The 19,006-nt window shown below is 39.3% G+C and overlaps 1 protein-coding gene across 1 annotated transcript in view; it reads left to right on the top strand.

Moving 5' to 3' along the window:
• Positions 1-19,006, top strand: part of LOC141513360 (sodium/potassium-transporting ATPase subunit alpha-2) — a 46,488-nt gene that overhangs the window by 2,786 nt on the left and 24,696 nt on the right. Inside the window, exons 2-8 of the mRNA XM_074223105.1 lie at positions 1,754-1,858; positions 2,052-2,111; positions 3,018-3,221; positions 4,314-4,427; positions 4,656-4,790; positions 7,894-8,011; positions 12,779-13,047. Coding sequence (XP_074079206.1) covers positions 1,754-1,858; positions 2,052-2,111; positions 3,018-3,221; positions 4,314-4,427; positions 4,656-4,790; positions 7,894-8,011; positions 12,779-13,047 — 1,005 coding nt within the window. The remainder of the gene's footprint in view (positions 1-1,753; positions 1,859-2,051; positions 2,112-3,017; positions 3,222-4,313; positions 4,428-4,655; positions 4,791-7,893; positions 8,012-12,778; positions 13,048-19,006) is intronic.

Raw genomic sequence — 19,006 nt, 5'->3', positions numbered from 1 at the left:
GACTTAATCAATCCCCTGACTTACCACTGTCCCCTTGCAGACAAGCACCTGCCTCCCACAAAGTAAAAGGTCAGGAAGTTCAAAGAACTAAGGTTCTCATTTATAAAATTGGTCTAATCTTATAAGTTGTTCACAGGTCCTCCTTAGGGAATATGGGAAAGAGAGAAAGGTAGGACTAAGAAGGAACCAGTCACAAACTCCACCATATAGTGCTGAGGAAGAAACTGAGGCATGAAGATAGAATGAACCTGGGTGGTCCCTTAGTAAGGTTGGATTGGGTCCCAAGAATGGAGCCAAGAATTCTTGACTTCCAACCAAACCTTCTCAGTCCAACCTTCTCACCACAAGGTCACTGTGTCCCTGAGTAGGGGTGGAGAGAGGAGAATGGGGAAAGTTGAAGTGAAAAAGAGCTCTTTCTGGTGAGTTCTGAGGCTATTCTGGAGCTGAGTCACCCTGTATGCTGTCATTATTCCTGTAATATGCCAAAGTGGACCTATGGGCTGAGGCCATCTTGGAAGGAAATGTTCCTTACCTTGGGATGCAGTCTCCTCAGCTTGGAGGTACCTTAGCACAACCTTGAAATTAGCCCAGGGCCTGGCTCATGGTGCTCAATAAAAACTTGTTGGTTTGACTATTGTTTGAAATGGGTTCCCAGAACCTAGATCCTAAATTTGGAAATTCTTATTTGGGGAAAATATCAGGGTTCATTTCTCATACTGGTCATGTCTATGAGTAGAAATGTGACTGACTAGAACCAAAAGGAACTCGGGATATCATCCTACCCCAGGAAAGGAAGGTGAAAATGGCAACCAAGGGCAGGCTTTAAGGGTAAATAAGGCTCCCAGAAAAAATACCCTACACAATTCCCATTCCCCAGATTCCACTCCTCTATTCTCCAAACTTCTCACTCCTCCCATATCATTGGTCTACTCTCTTAGACTTCTCAGTCATAAACTCAGATCCTCTTGCTCCCCTAAGCCCACAGACAGAACTTCTCACTACACTCACCCTTGCCTTCCCCAAAGCCTGTCTCTTCTCCAATTCAATCAGCTCCTTTGTCTCTCTCGAATGACCCCAAGATGATCCTAGTAAAAGGACAAAGAAATCCCAAGGCCAAATACAGTTCTCCTAGTTTGCCAATTTCTATTTTTTTCCCTAAAGAGCCAAGGATTTCTCCAGGCTTGATTTCAAAATTAAAAGATTACAAGTTCTTTGAGGACAGGGACTTAACCATTTTTATCTTTGTAGTTATCGCCTGTTCCTTACTCATAGTAAATACTTAATAAACTTTGAATTGAGTTGAATTCATAGGGCCATGGAGCTGAAATGAACCTTAGATATCTCCTAGTAAAAATAACCCCTTCATTTTTACAAATGAGGAAGTTCCAGAGGTAAAATTACTTTTCCAAGGTCATATATGCACTAAGTAGCAAAGCCAGGATCAAACCAACTCCTCTTGACACTAGATCTTGTGCTCTTTCCATTGTATTCCACTTCCTTCAAAACCTCATAGAGGGGCACTTAGATGACACAGTGGAATCAGGAAGGCCTGAGTTTAAATTTGACTTCAGATATTTTACAAATCATGTTTCCCTGGGCAAGTTACAATCCCCATTGCCTCAAAAACAAACAAACAAACACTCATGGAAAATCCTTTGGTTCTGGATCAGCATCCTTATCCTTAAGGGAAGAAATCTCTGGTCCCTCTCTTCTTTCTTCTTAATTCCCTAGAATCAATTAATTCTTTTTGTAGACTGGCCGAGAGTATTCGCCTGCTGCCACCACCACAGAAAATGGGGGAGGCAAGAAGAAGCAGAAAGAAAAGGAATTAGATGAACTGAAGAAGGAAGTAGCCATGGTGAGGGAAACTGCCTATTCTAAAACCTTCCCTGTCTTTTCCATCCTTTGAGATGGGGGGAGGGGGAGAGTTATGTCATACCCAAGGATGATTACCTGAAAAGTCCTAGATCCCTTTCATGCCCATAGGCTCAACAAAACCACTTTTCTGAATTCCTTTCTCTACTCATAGTAATTGTCTGCTTTCCCCTCAGGATGACCACAAGTTGTCCCTGGATGAGTTGGGCCGAAAGTATCAGGTAGACCTGTCCAAGGTAAGTTGGGGGGGCGGTTTCCCTTGGGGGTAGGAAGAAGAGCCCTATTTTGCTCTTGATCTCACTCACTCACTGAAAGGAATGTCCCCTAGCATAAAATGGTCTCTGTCCTCTCAGTGTTACAGTCTAGGAAGGGTACACAGAATGTTAGACTTAGAAATGGAAACACCCTAAGAGATTGATCAACCTGCCCAAAGACATTCAGCCAGAACCATTGTGTTTGGTCTCTTGATTCAAAGCCCCACCCCCCCATTGATCCATCACAGGACTAATATCCATAAGACAATGGCATATTGGGAATGATGGATTCCCTCTCCTTGAACATCTGACAAAAGCTCAATGATGTCTCTTTGGGTATGCTATAAAGGGGATTCCTGTTTAAGTTCAGATAAGACTATTTAATTTCTGGACTCTCCTCTAGCACCCAGATTGGGTAGTTCTGTCAAATGATAAGCTGTGTGGTCCTGAATGACAAACAGATTTCCCTTCAATTTCCCTGGTGAGTGGGAAAGTATTGAGAGGAGAGACCTCTTTAACTGCCTTCACTGGGAGCCTATCCTGCAGGTCTTTGGGACATCCTTAGATGTTCCAAGACTGACCCTCTCTCTACAGTGGGCTTGGAGACCTTCCCTTCACTAGACCTTGGGCCTAGTAGGGAAAACCCAGATTTGGAAGGGGTGAAGGGGAGAGCCATGAAAAGGAGAAGAGAGGATAAAAAAAGAGGAAGGGTAAGAATCAAAGGTAAAAGCAATAAGAAGTGGTAAGGTATCTCTCTTTACATCCCTGGTCCTGATTCAATATCAACAGCCTATTCTATTCTTCAATAAAGAATCATATAGAATCATCAAAGAGGAAAGGACCTTAGAAATAATCACTGAGACTACTCTTTTTATCACCTTTCCACAGGGCCTCACCAACCAGCGGGCACAGGATATCTTGGCCAGGGATGGGCCAAATGCTCTTACTCCACCACCTACCACTCCGGAATGGGTCAAATTCTGTCGGCAGCTCTTTGGGGGTTTCTCCATCCTGCTCTGGATTGGGGCCCTGCTCTGCTTTCTGGCCTATGGGATCCAGGCAGCTATGGAAGATGAGCCATCCAATGACAATGTGAGCCTAATGTCCTGGTTGATCTTGCCTTCCAGCCCTTATCTTGAAACCCCTCAATACCCAAACTCTAGCCCTAGACCCTTGAGCAGAGTCCTTCATTTATAGAACTTGAGACCTGGCCGGGCAGTGACTCAGAGATGAGGCTGGCTCCTGAGCTGATGCTAAAAAAAACAAGCCTCATATATTGTAATCAGCAGTTTATAAACTCTACCACTGCCAAGGCAAAGTGGTAGGAATAATAATAATGATATTAATAAGAAGACATGAAAGCTTAGTGATTAAAACACAGGACTTAGAATGCAGAAGAGATTAGGGTTCAAATGCTACTGCAGATCTTTACTTATCTGGATGACCTTAGGTGTCACTTAACCTTCAGCCTCAGTTCCATCAATAAAACGTTCTTGTGAAGATTAAATGATGTACATAAAGCCCTTGGGCACACTATAAAGTGGTATATAAATGGAAGCTCATGTTTCTATAACACTTGAAAGTTTGCCAAGTACTTTTCTTACAATAATCCTGTTCAATAGTTAGAAGAAATATTATTTCCATGGAAACTGAGATACTGAGAGGTTAAGTGATTTGCCTAGGATGACACAGCTGGGAATCACATAGAGGATTCCAAGCCTAGGGGTCTGACTTTTTTTGTCTCCCCAAGTCTATCAGGAAGGGGAATTACCTTCATCCTCACACTTACCTTCTGAGGTGGCCCACTCAGTGGGAGCCAAACAACACCGTGCTGGTAAATATTTTATGACAGGCTCTCCAGTGGGAAAAAAAAAATGACCCTGTGACACACTTTTAGGATGAATTTGCAAAAACATTTTCTCTATCACTTTAAGTCTAGACAATCAACAAAACTGTAAATTAAGACTTGATTTGTAGCATTTTCTGATTTCCAAGATGTAAATACTCATATTGAAAATTTAGCAACCTCTTACAAGCCCAAACTGTCTCAAAACACTACCAGAACCAGAAATCTTAGGTTTGTCCATAAAATGTTTATATTCTGCAAGGCAATCTGCTCCTACTCTTGAGCAGCTGCTTTTCTTGGGATTAGGTAGGAGTTAATACTTTTTTTCCCTGTTCCAGCTATACCTGGGTGTGGTCCTGGCAGCTGTGGTCATTGTCACTGGCTGTTTCTCCTATTATCAGGAGGCCAAGAGTTCCAAGATCATGGATTCCTTCAAGAACATGGTGCCACAGGTAGATGACAGACTTGGATTTAGGATTAGAGATATGATTTCTGAGGGATATGATCCCATCTGTTTCCCCTTTGCTAACTTGATAAGGGTAAAATCAATTGTCTTTTCACATCATGGTAGATGGGGAAAAGGTGGGTAAGGGTGTGGAAAAGAAGGAATGGGGAAGGAAGGACTAAAATAACATAATGGAGGTCTGGATGGTATAAATGCCCCTACTGTCTTCCCATAGCAAGCCCTGGTGGTTCGAGAGGGTGAAAAAATGCAGATCAATGCAGAGGAAGTGGTGGTAGGAGATCTGGTGGAAGTGAAGGGTGGAGATCGTGTCCCTGCTGACCTCCGGATCATCTCTTCTCATGGTTGCAAAGTAAGTAGATGGGGTCAGATTGGCCATATTGGTGTAGAATTGAAAGAATTACAGAAGATGGGATAGGTCAGAGTAAACCAATTGTCATCTGATCCCATTCAATAAAATCCATCTGACCTTATCAGTAGAGTATCTAAGGATTCTCTTATTCTTTGCTTGTTTATTGCATCTGTACAGCTGTGGTGACTTACTGGTACTGACTTGAACTTGAAATCCAATTGGATATTACCTCATAAACTTAAATCCTGTTTAAGGTTTATTACCTATTCCATTGAAATCCTGTGGGGGGGGGAGTACTTAGTAAGCTTTAAAATACACTATCAAAATGAACTGTTAATACATTTTAAATTACTCTAATAAAATAAACATGCCTAGTGATTATAGAGATATGGACTAGATAATTGTAACATTGGGGTATATGAAATTAGACCCAAAGATGATAGTAATATAGATTTAGAGTCAACCACATAGTTCAAGATTCAAACCAGTCCTCACAACTGCAAGTCCTGGAATCTAATAATAGCATCCCAGAATTAGAAGACCTCAGATCTAGTCCAACCTGCACCTGAAAAATAATCCCCTCTACAACATACCTAACAAATAGCAATCCAATTTTTGCTAGATGATTTCTTAATAAAGAGGAAAATACTGCCTTCTGGGGTTTCTCATTCCACCTTAGGCTAACCCATTTTACTCTGACATAGCTTTGAATTGTTAGGAAGTATTCCTTACACCAAGTCTAAATTTGTCTCTTGAATTTTAATCCCTACCAAATAGTTTTGCCTCAGGAACCAAGAAGACAAGAAGACAGCCATCATTTCCCTGTAAAGCTTTATCTTCTTTTTTAAAGAAAGATTTTATTTATTTTGAGATTTACAATTTTCCCCCCATTCTTGCTTCCCTCTCCCCACCCCCCACAAAAGGCATTCTGTTAGTTACATTAATCTCAGTTGAATGTGATGACAGAGGGGCAGCTAGGTGGCATAGTGGATAAAGCATCGGCCTTGGAGTCAGAAGTACCTGGGTTCAAATCTGGCCTCAGACACTTAATAATTACCTAGCTGTGTGGCCTTGGGCAAGCCACTTAATCCTATTTGCCTTGCAGAAACCTAAAAAAGAAAAAAAAAGAATGTGATGACAGAGAAATCATATCCTTAAGGAAGAAAAATAAAGTATAAGATAATAAAATTACATAATAATTTAAATTTTTTTCCCTAATTTGAAGGTAATAGTCTTTGGTCTTTGTTCAAAGTTCATAATTCTTTCTCTGGATACAGATGGTATTCTACATTGCAGATAGCCCAAGTCCCTGGTTGTTGCACTGATAGAATGAGCAAGTCCATCAAAGTTGATCATCACCCCTATGTTGCTATTAGGTAGGGTATACAATGTTTTTCTGGTTCTGCTCATCTCCCTCAGAATCAGTTCTTGCAAATCCTTCCAGGCTTCCCTGAATTCCTATCCCTCCTGGTTTCTAATAGAACAATAGTGTTCCATGACTTGCATATACCACAGTCTGTTAAATCATTCCTCAATTGAAGGACATTCACTTAATTTCCAATTTTTTGCCACCACAAACAGGGCTGCTATAAATATTTTTGTACAAGTGATTTTTTACCCTTTTTCATAATCTCTTCAGAGTATAGACCCAGTAGTGGTATTGCTGGATGAAAAGGTATGCACATTTTTGATGCCTTTGGGCATAATAAAAAATTTCTCTCCAGAAAGGTTGGATGAGTTCACAGCTCCACCAATAGTGTATTAGTGTCCCAGATTTTCCACAACCCTTCCAACATTGATCATTGTCCTTTCTGGTCATATTGGCCAGTCTGAGAGGTGTGAGGTGGTATCTCAGAAATGCTTTAATTTGCATTTCTCTAATGAGTAATGATGTAGAGCAATTTTTCATATGACTATAGATCGCTTTGATTTCCTCATCTGTAAACTGCCTTTGCATATCCTTTGACCATTTGTCAATTGGGAAATGGCTTGTTTTATAAAGTCTTATCTTCTGTAAGATTATCAAGATAATCTTTCTGGGCAGTTATCATTAGATTTCTTAACCACCTCATTACTCTTTTCTGAATGCTCTACAGTTTATCAACGTCTTGAATCTTGATATGAGGACTCAGATGAAGTCTGACTAAGAAAGTACTGCTGTCTCCCATCAGGCTTTGACACTATGCCTCTTAATTCAGCCAATGATCTCATACAATTCCTTGATTTTTATATCACAATGCTGACTCATATGAAGTTTGCAGTGGTCTAAACCTCCTGATCATTTTCAGTGGGGTTTTTTTTGTATTCCACCTTATACTTACAGAATTGATTTTTTTAACCCAAATGTTAAGATTTTATATTTCATTTGTGAAATTTCCTTTTCTTAGATTTGGCACAACATTCTATTTCATCCAGACCTTTTTGGGGATACTGACTCTTTGACTTTAGTTTTAGTTTTTTCTTTGTAGCTTTCCTTTATCTGTTCATTTGATAAGTATGCCATTTATGCTTTTATTCAAGACACTGATAAAACTATTAAATGGTGCAAATCAAGTACAGGGGAATAAGGACAGTTCCCTGGGGAACTTCTCTAGCAACTAACTTCCATGATGATATTGAACTATCCACAAAGATTCTCAGGGAGACATTATGGAAAAATGGAATGCAAGCACAGGTTTTCTGATTATAGTCCTAGTATTTTTCCATTGAATGAGGCTGTTTCTAAAATATTTTGGCTATATGTATCTGTGACTAAGGAGATAGATATGCTTTTTATCTGTGTAAATAAGGGCAACTAGGTGGCATAATCACTAAAGTGCTAGACCTGGAGTCAGAAAGACTCATCTTTCTGAGTTCAAATCTAGTCTCAGACACTTACAGCTGTATGATCTTGGGCAAATCACTTAACCATGTTTGCTTCAGTTTCCTCATCAGTAAAATGAGCTTGAGAACGAAACAGCAAACAGTACCACTCCATTATCTTTGCCAGGAAAATCCCAAATGAAGTCACAAAGAGTCAAACACTACTGAAACAAGTGAACAGCAATATCTGTGTAAATGGGAGTCTATCTGAGGAGTCTTCACACTACCTCTCTATCCTTAGGTGGACAATTCATCACTGACAGGCGAGTCAGAGCCACAGACCCGTTCCCCTGAGTTTACTCATGAGAATCCCTTGGAGACCCGAAATATCTGCTTCTTCTCTACTAACTGTGTGGAAGGTAAGAAGCACAGACAGAATGACTAGAATTCTACAAAGAAATGTCTGACAAAGGAGAGTAAATAATACTTTGAGTGACTAGTCCAGTTCCATTATCAATGACCTTGTCTGTACCTAATAAGCAAGTAAGAAAAGCTTCATAGAGAGTAATCTGGACTCAGCAGATGCTGTCTCCCTTCTCATCTGGGACAGTTATTTACAAGTGATAGAACTGAGAGATGAAAAACAGAGAACAATGTGCCTTGATAGCCAGGGAGCCAGCAAGGGGAATAGTAGCATGATGTTGTGGGATGGCTGCTAGTCTTTGAGTCAGGAAATCTGACTATGGACCCTGGCTTTAGTAAATGATTGTGAGGAAATCACTTAGATTTGTTGACTATCATGGGGTCCAAAGTTTAAAGCTGGAAAGGATATGAGTTCATCTGGTCCTACTCCTAGGTGAGGGAACTGAGTTCGAGAGAAGTGAGCTAATTTGCCTAAGTCATGCAGGTAGTGAGCAAGGATTCTAGCCCAGGTATTCAGAACTCGAGTGTTCTTTCCTTGGAACCAAATTTTCTCCTTAGCTTTGCCATATGCAAAATGGGAGTGATACTTTCACTACCTCCCTAAAAGGAAGTAAATACTTTGTAACCCAAAACTACTATATAAAAAGGAGCTAGAAGTTGGATAAAGGGGAAATCCTGTTATAGTTCATAGGAAATAGAACTGGAAGGGATCTTGGGAATCATTTAATCTGGTGATAGCAAATTCAAACAGAAATGGGGACCACTAATTCATACATAAGGATCTCTGCAGGAGGCATACTGACTTTGTTTTAAAATGTAATATTTTCTGTTTTATTTTATTTTATTAATTATACTTAAATTGGTTTTTACATTTAGGAGGCTGGAGGGCCATGTGTTTGACTTCTTTGATCTAGTCTCACCTACTTCATTTAACAGAGAGGGAAACAAGGCCTAAAAAAAGTAAAATGACCAGAAATGAACAAACTAGAGATTAGAGCCTCATATCTCTGACTCTGATTCTGCTAAGTCACATCTGAATTGGCTTAGTCTCTATTGATGCCCGCAGTCTCATTTCCTTTCACCTGCTGCCCTCTTATCTTTGCCAGAAGCATGATCAGGAGTAGAATCTAGTTTCTCTAGGCTAAGGAGCAGCCTAAATAGAGGTAAATACAGTGAGGCTGGCATTGCCCCAGCAGGACTGTCTCCGGGGACGGGGGCAGGGGGGTGGTGGTTAAAGGAAAAGACCAGGATGCTTTCAATTGTTGAACCCAACAGAGGGCAGAGAAGGCTCACCTGGGAGGCAGGGAAGCAGGGCTGACTAACTATCCCCACTGTCACCCTGAACCTCTAGGGACTTTTAAGAAGTTCTAGAAATAAGGTCATGAGTACCAGTGACCCAGTACCAAGCTTCTCCCAGGGGATCTTGGATTTGTCTGGTGATATATCTTTCCTCAACTTGAATCTTCACTCTCTTGTCCTAGAGAAAGTAGCAAAAGTGGTGTTTACCTCTTTCCAACTTAATCAGAATCCTAGACCAGAAGGGAGGGTTAAGGGGCAGCTGTTGGATTAGGGAAACCTTCACATACCAGGTGAAGCTCTGCATCACTTCTAGGAGGGTGTCCATGTTAAGTTGCCAAATACTACCTGTGCTTCCCTGTCCAAACAAATCATTGTCTGATATAGATAGACTTGATTGTATTCTAAAGATCATAAGAATTAGAAGAACTTGAGGGATCATCTAATCTAACCTGATCATTTCACACCTGAAAAAATCATAGCCAGGTGGCTAGGTGGCACAGTGGATAGAGCACCAGCCCTGGACTCAAGAGTACCTGAGTTCAAATCTGGTCTGACACACTTAATAATTACCTAGCTGTGTGGTCTTGGGCAAGCCACTTAACCCCACTTGCCTTGCAAAAACCTAAGAAAAGAAAAAAAAAGAAATCATAGCCAAGTTTTAAACACAGTTCTCCTGATTCAAAAATCCAGAACTCCTCCAGAGATATCAGATATGAAATTGATCCTGATAACTTTTGTTTTCACAGCCCAGATCAGGGGTGATCAGGCCCAGTCCAGACCTATTGGCTTTAGAAATTCTATGACCTTACTGGTCATCCAGTTCCTTTCATTCCAGTGTTATTAAAGGTAGGAAGAGACTAAAAGTATAGGAGGAAGAGGTTGGAGAAACTTGATTTTGGACCTTTGGCCTCTTAAAGTAAAATTCCTTGGCATATCATTCTTTCCTTATCCATATATTTCACAGAGATATCTGGAGGTCATAGTCTTATTGGCAGTCAGGTAGTATAGTTATTAGAGAAATCTATTTGGAGTAAGAAGACCTTAGTTTGAATTCAGCCTTGGTCACTAGCTAATTTTTTTTGTTTTTGTTTTTTTGTTTTTATTAAGGATTTTATTTATTTTGAGTCTTACAATTTTCCCCCCATCTTACTTCCCTTCCCCACCCCACCCCCCACAGAAAGCAATTTGTCAGTCTTTACTTTGTTTCCATGTTGTACATTGATCCAAATACTTGCTAACTTCTTGAGAGTGAGTAAAGGCACTTAAGCCTCTTCAACTAAAAAGTGGTATAAAAAATATCAGCTATCTTCCAGTACTGTTATGAGGATCAAGTGAAATAATGGTTGTTAAGTATTTTGCAAACTTTATATAAATGCTAGTTATTATTATAAAACAGGAACGGAACTTAGGAGTTACCTAGTCTTCCCTTTCCCTTCATCTTACAATGAGGAAACTAAATCCTCCCAAGTTTACAAAGTAAGTTGGGGAAGTGGGATATGAACCCATACATTTTGACTTTATATTCTCTTTCCACTGGAGTATAAGTTCTGCTTATATTAAACATCATTAACTCATTTTACAAAATACACTATTAGGCAAAAACACTGTTACAAGGGGCAATGAGTTCTACATTTTATGTAGGGGCAACTGATGGGTTGAGCAGTATTAGAGCTGGACTCATGAATTTTGGACCACTAATTTATCAATAATTTTATTGTGAGGCAATGTTAGTTGAGGAAATATTATGTAGAATTTGCCTAGATATCAGAAATACAATTATAAACCTCATTAACACAATTTTTTCCACCTACACCTTTCCCCCTAGACCCAGTTAATATCTATATTAATGTAGAGTTTTTGTCATTTGCTTTGGGTTTTCCATCATTTGTAGTTTTTTTTCAGTAAAACTTGACAAAATATTGCATTCCTCCCCCCAGTTCCACCCCCTCTTAAAACTCTGACTTGGAAGAACAGACAAAAGTTCTTAAACATTGATCTAATTAATTCTTAGTACTCCTTGGGTGTTTGACTTCTAAGAGCAAGGACCCATAAGAAGATTTCTTTGTTTCTCTGAGTAATGAGGAACGTCCATGATAATCACGCTGTCTCTAATCACGCTGTCAGTGTTCTGCTATTATTGCTGACAAGCATTATACAAGCTTAACTTTTTTAATCTCCTGCAGTTCACAACTTTTCCATTATTTGCCATATATCTTCAAAGGTGCTAGGAAATATGAGAGGGGGCTCCAATGAATTTAGGTAAGAGGAGTTGGGTAGTATCAGCATGGTAGAATCTCAGAAATGGGAAGGGGCTCCAGAGGTACCCTGGAAAAAAAAGTGACTTAGTTGACTTTGCACAGCCCTCCCACACTTAAATCTAATTCACCTGCATGTGTCATGGCATCAACTCCTTGATGTCATGATCCTCTTCAAGAATGAAGAACAAGGGGCGGCTAGGTGGCATAGTGGATAAAGCACCAGCCTTAGAGTCAGGAGTACCTGGGTTCAAATCCGGCCTCAGACACTTAATAATTACCTAGCTGTGTGGCTTTGGGCAAGCCACTTAACCCCGTTTGCCTTGCAAAAACCTAAAAAAAAAAAAAAAGAAGAATGAAGGACAAACAACAACAACAATGGCTCAGGAAATACCTTTCTACACAGTAATTGATTGGTGGGGGGGCAAGACTGAGATATATATACATATAACCCATCTATATGACCTCACTAACCAGTTGTGCTATAAGACAACAAGATGGCTATAAATCCCTTAAAAGTATAATAGGAGGTGCTATAGAGGCAGTTAAATGACTCATTGTGTAGAGTCTACCAATCAATTGCCCCTACATAAAATTTATAACACAATTCTTTTAAAGCTCAGCACCCCAGTAGTAGTGTTTCGTCTAATATTGTGTTTTGGAAAATCAGTTCATGATGTCTAATATAAGTAGAGCTTGTGTTACAGTGAAACAAGGCTATAAAGTCAAAATGTTTGAGTTCAAATACCATTTTCCCAAGTTACTGTGCAAACTTGAGAGTCACTTAATTTCCTCATAGGGAAGACTCAGTAACTTCTAAGGTTCCTTCTTGCTTTATAGGTTCGGGAGTCAGGGAGACCTGCCTTCAAATATGACTCAGACACTTATTATCTGTGTGACCCTGGTCAAGTCTTTTAACTCTGATTACCTCCAAAACAAAACAAGAAGAAAGATATGATGAGAAGATGCCAGTAATGAAAGGCAGGAGACCTGGGTTCTAGTCTCAACCCTGTCCCATCCAGGGGCAAATCCTCTCAGCTTCTTTAATGTTAAATGATTAGAGCAGTTGATTTCTAAGTCCCCTTCTTGCCCTAATATACATTTGAATGAGTATAGTAAAACACACACACACACACACACACACACACATACATAAACACGTGAGTGTGCTCTGCTGGCTTGATCCAGGTGGCCCCTTCTTGTATGCAGGTACCGCCAGGGGCATTGTGATAGCTACAGGTGACCGGACTGTGATGGGCCGCATTGCCACACTGGCCTCAGGCCTGGAGGTAGGTCGCACACCCATTGCCATGGAGATTGAGCACTTCATCCAACTGATCACTGGAGTGGCTGTCTTCCTTGGTGTCTCCTTCTTCGTGCTCTCCCTCATCCTGGGCTACAGCTGGTTGGAGGCTGTCATCTTCCTCATCGGCATCATCGTGGCCAATGTGCCAGAGGGGCTCCTGGCTACTGTCACTGTGAGTGCATAGTACTGGAAAGGAACAGGGGTATGAATAGAGATGGGGTCATCATTTTATCAATAATTAGGGATGCTTGTTCCATATTGCTTTGTGAGTCTTTGGTGACTTGACTTGAACAGAAATTCTTTCTAGCACAGTTGTATTCCACAAGCCTTTGACTGTATAGCAGAAGTTTGCAATTACCTAGAAAATTATGATTGCAAGAAGGAAAGACAATGCAATATTATGAAAAGCATGTAGAATTTTTAGTCAGAAGACTTGGGTTCTAATTTCAATTCTGACATTCCTCTCTGAGACTTTTACCTCATTTATAAAATGCCTAATACTTCCCTCTCCAAAATCCTTTCCCATGGGAAGGAAACAAAGAATTTATTGTACCAAGATAAGCATTGTGTTAGGCATTTTATAGCTATTGTCACATTTGATTCTCACAACAGCCTTAGGAGGTGGGTGCTTTGTGATCCCCATTTTATAGTTGAGGAAACTGAGGTTAGTATAGATTAAGTAACTTTCCCAGAATCACACAGTCAGTATGTGAGGTCAAATTTGAACTCCAGACTTTGTGATTCCAGGAACAGCACTTAATCCATTGTATCACCTTGTGTTTATTTTGTATAGTAGAAAAGGAATTTGGGTTCATCATAGTCAGGAAGACCTGGGTTCAAGTCCATTCTCTAATAATTACTATCTGTGGAAACATGGGCATTACTTTGTGTCTCTGAGCTTCACCTATAAAAAAGAAGATAAGAATATTCATGCTACCAACTTCACAGGGTTGTTTTAAAAGAATGGTGGAAACCTTAAAATTCTATATAAAGTAAACTAAATATATATAAAGATAATGTGATGACTTCTTTGGACCCCAAGTCAAAAGATCTGAGTTTGAATCTTACTCCAATAGCTTACTAGGTTCTAAACAATTTCATTTCATGTTCTGAAATCTCCATGTCTTTATCCTCAAAACAAGGATTTAAAATATTTAAAATTCATTCCCTCAAAGGATTATTGATAAGGGGCAAATTAGATCATATAGGTAAAAAAGCATTTAAATCATTGCTTTGCTATAAAAATATATAATGCCTTATGGCTTTTTAATTTATCCTCATCATTAATATCATCATCTCATTTTGTATCTCTCATGCATTATATTCCATAGAATAGGTATGTCATATTAATAACTGTTTATTTAGTTTCTTATTATTTTTATGGGGATATTAAAGCTCAAAAGTTAGGTGTCTAATTCATAGCCACAGTATTAGTAAGTGGTGGAAATAGAGCCCAAATGCTGGTTTTCCAAAACTTTCAGGTTGAAGACCTATACCATGAACAATAACCATGGGGATCTCTAAAATAATTCAAATAAAGAGAGCTGGGGGAGAGGGTAAGGGTTGAAGCCTGAAGTGAATGGTCCATCTGCTGATTCAATCTAGCTGTCATTTCCGATTCTTGGCTATAAATAGCAGCCATATTAGATGCATTATGAAGTCACCTTGGCCTCTAAAGTGATGGCAATTGATAAGGTTGAAGTCTAGAGGGAAGGACCTGGACAACTTGGGGTATTGTAAGTTCAAGTCCCATAATCAAAGGGACTGTTGTTCTAAGCCTGTGGAGGGAGGAAAGAGTGAGGAGAATGTTGGTCCTGAGAACCCAGAAACCCTAGCATTTACTTTCTGGGGCAGAGAGTGGGAATAATCATCCCTAACATCACTCCTTCCATAGCTCTGACCTCAGCCTCCAAGGTGGCCCATACCTTGCAAGCAAAAGTGTCTCTGCTTATTCTCCACTACTCTTTACCTAATATCTGAGTGGTATAGAATGAAGGATGTGGGGGAGGCTAGGTGGCGTGGATAAAGCACCAGCCTTGGAGTCAGGAGTACCTGGGTTCAAATCTGGTCTCAGACACTTAATAATTACCTAGCTGTGTGGCCTTGGGCAAGCCACTTAACCCCATTTGCCTTGAAAAAACCTAAAATAAAAAAGAATGATGGATGCATGTCTAATTGCAACTACTCAACTCTAAGTCTATGAAGTCTATTATCAGGATAAGCTGAGGGGAAGGAGGAAAAAAGAATTCTAAGGAGGGGAGTTAAGAAGCAAACTCACTCCTTACCCACTCACACATATGCATCCACTCCAAACTGAGTTTGGAGGCCTCTTGAACTTATCTTAATCTGCTTTGTGTACTTAACCTTCCTACTACCCTTCTGGAAACCATGAGCTATACAAATAGCCCCCATTTTCTCATTACTCACTTATTCCTGAACTCTCAGCTACCACTGAAACTGTCCTCTCAAAGGTCACCAATGACCTAATCATCAAATGCATCAGCCTTTTCTCACCCTTCTTGGCCCATCTGTGGCATTTGATACTGACATTGCCATTCCTTCTTAAAACTCTCTCCCTTGGCCTCAAGGATACTACCCTGTCCTGTTTCTCTCTCTCTCTTTTTTTTTTTACCTATTTCATTTCTTCCTTACCGCCTTGGACCACCTACAAGCCTTTGGTTGTTCTCTAAGGTTTTCTCTTTAAAATTTTTTCCACTCACTGCCTTGTTTTAACCTAGCTTTTTTTTTTAGCTTTACCAGTATGTACATTACTTCCAAATCTCTTATCTATACTTGACCCCTCAGCAGGATTACAGGAACTGTAAAATTCACCTATCTACCAGATACTTACACTTACATTCATATCTAGCTTTTTTTTTTTCAATAGTAATATTTTCCCCACCAGAGGCATCCTCAGATTTATTTTTGACTCTTACTAGTCCCTTATCCCCACATTCACCCAGCTGCCAAATCCTGAAGATTCTAGCTCTGAAATGTCTTGCTCATCTCATTTCTCCTTTCTCTTCCTATGTCTTCTTTCCTGAGAACCTGACTTCAAGTCTAGAACTTATTCTAAATGCATCTACAGTGTTAGATGATGTAAGAGAATTAAGCGTTAATAAGACAAAATACAGGCAAAGACTTTGAGGAGCTTATGATCTAGTTGAAGAAATAAGACAAAGCACACAAATAACTTCAGTACAAGGCAACTGATGTGCTACTCATCTTTGATACTTCAATCTGTGTTCCTACTATCGATATAGAATACAACCTCTCTAGGAACCAAAAAACAACAATGTACTATGGAAAGAATATTGACTCATAGGAGATCAGAGTTTAAATCTCACCTCTGACCCTCAATCACTCTATGATCTTGGACAAGTAATCTAACTTCCCTGGCCTCAGTTTCTTCATCTGTAAAATGAGGAGGCTGGGGTTTCTTTCAGCTATACTACCCATACCTAGAATCAGGAAGACTCATTTTTCTGAATTCAAATCTGGCTTCAGATCCTCACTAACGGTATTATACTAGCAAGTCACTTAACTCTGCCTCAGTTTCCTCATCATCTAAAAATGAGTTGTAGAAAGAAATGGCAAACCAGTATGTTACTTTTGCCAGGAAAACCCCAAATGGGGTCATGAAGAGTCAGACATGACTGAAAAATGATTGACAAAAGTGGCTAAAACATTGAGGTTGCATAGGCTCAACCTGGGGAGGAGTCTCTTCAGACTTAGCTAAGTTGTTCATGGATAGTAGACATAGTCTATGGATGCACCCATACTTGAGGCCTTTCCAATTTGGCAAGAGTTGTTCCACTGGTATAACCTTTGAGAATCTGATCATGATGAGATCTGGGAACAGAATTTTCAAACTAAAGGATAAAATTATAACATACGGCGCGGCTAGGTGGCATAGTAGATAAAGCACTGGCCTTGGAGTCAGGAGTACCTGGGTTCAAGTCTGGTCTCAGACACTTAATAATTACCTAGCTGTATGGCCTTGGGCAAGCCACTTAACCCCATTTGCCTTGAAAAAAACCTAAAACAAAACCATAACATGCTAGGAGATACAGAGGTATCCTTAGATGAGGTAGCTTCTTGGAGTAATGGGAAGTAAGGTTGGAATGACAGAATGGGGTTATATTTGATAAAGAGTTTAGACTTCATTCTGTCCAATGGCAATGGATGTCATTGGAGATTTTAGAGGAATATTGAGATATGATACTTTAACAGTATTGTGAGAGATGAATTGTAGAAGAATAGCTTAGAGGCAAGGAAATTAAAATTATAGATTTAGGTTTGAAGACACCTTAGAAGTTATTATAGCCTCTGCCTTTTGCTGAAGATTCTGCATTTTACTAGAGAAGAAAAGAGATTTACACTTAGGTAATAAGTAGTAGAGTCAATATTTTAACCCAGGTCTTCTAATTTCAAAACCAGGATGCTTTCTACCACACCACACTGCCTCTTGACTGATTAAGAGTCTACTTTAGCAGTCCAGGACAATAACAATATGGGTCTCAACTAGAATGATGGCAGTGGGAATAGAAAGGAAGAAATATATGAAAGACATTTCCAGATGTAGAAGCAAAGGCTTTACATCTGATCGGTTTTGAGGGCAAATAATAGAAATAATTCAGTAGTAATTCTAAAATTTCTGAGTAACCTGAATAACTTAGAGAAACCATAATGAAGCAATAAGAAAGGAGACTTGCCTTAGAGATAATATTTGGTTTTATGTATGTTGAATTTGAGGGTCTGCCAGGACATCAGGTGGAAATGTCAATTAAACAGTTAGAAATATGGTGATCTAGATATCTTGAAGTTCAGGATAAAATTTGAGATTGGAACTCTAAGTTTGGAAGTTGAGGCATAGAAATGATAATTGAACCATGGGAATAATTTAAAGTCTAAACCAGATAGTTATCTGTCATAGCTATTACAGATGTTTGAAATGGGTGGGAGATTGGATGAGTAGAACTCTATAACCCTTCCATCTCTAATATTTTATGATTGTACTTGAGCCAGACTGGTTTGATTATAATTTCCATGCAAACTGTGCCTATCCCTACCTTCACATCTTTGCTTAGATCATTTCCTTCTATATGGAATGCACTCCTCCTTCTCCTATTTGCATTCTACCTATCCTTAAAAGTCCAGCTCAGATCTCCCCTTATAACTTCTCTTCTGATATTTATTGCCTGTTCCATCCATCTGACTCAATATATGCCGAAACATATATACACATGCAAATGTGGGGAAAATATATGATTTTTGTCAATGCAGAGGATTTCTCAGGAGAAATTCCTTCCATCAATGCATATTATAATCCATCTATAACTTATATCTATCTGTCTATCTATCTATTTATCTATTTAATCTGTCTATCCCTATCCTTAAACATGTATATATGAATGTGAATGTGAATGAGAGAGAGTGTGTGTGTATAAGGGAGAATGTTCCAACATAGGATGAAAGTAAAGAAATTCTATGGAGAATTCGATAAAACTATCCAAATTAAATAAATATACTTTAATACTTAATGACTCCAAAGAAAATATGGGTATGTGGAAGATGGCAAAAATCTGTTGAAAAAAACATAAGCAATGGATGAAGAAATGAAAAAGATGAAAGAATTACAGAGTACACAGAGGCCTATCACCTAAATATCGACTACTTTATTCAAGATGACAATCTGGAGGCAAACTCTTTTAAAAAAAAAATGAAATTGACTATATCCTTATAGAAAATTTCTGCCTACTCTATGGAAGACGTTTCTGAGTCAGCTGTTTATTTACTATTAGACAACTGATGGTTAGAGCAGAGATTGCTAAAACTTAATGCCTAATTAAAAGAAAGAATAAAAATGGAAAGAAATTATGACTAGCAATCAAAGCAATTCTAACCTGATCTATCTGACCTACTTAAATGAGATACAGATAAAAGCACAGATATTAACATGGACTATCACCATTTCCTATGAAAATTTAACCAGTTTAAAGCAAGGCAGCTTGAGGCAGTGTGGCAGAAGCAAGAGAGAGCTGCCCTCAGGATCAGAAAGCCACAAATTCAAGCCACATAGCTGACACAAGCCATATATATGATCCTGGAAAAATCATTTAACTTCCATG

Source organism: Macrotis lagotis, chromosome 2 (assembly GCF_037893015.1).
Source record: "Macrotis lagotis isolate mMagLag1 chromosome 2, bilby.v1.9.chrom.fasta, whole genome shotgun sequence".
Lineage (NCBI taxonomy): Eukaryota > Metazoa > Chordata > Mammalia > Peramelemorphia > Peramelidae > Macrotis > Macrotis lagotis.
This window is presented reverse-complemented; position numbering and strand designations above follow the sequence as displayed.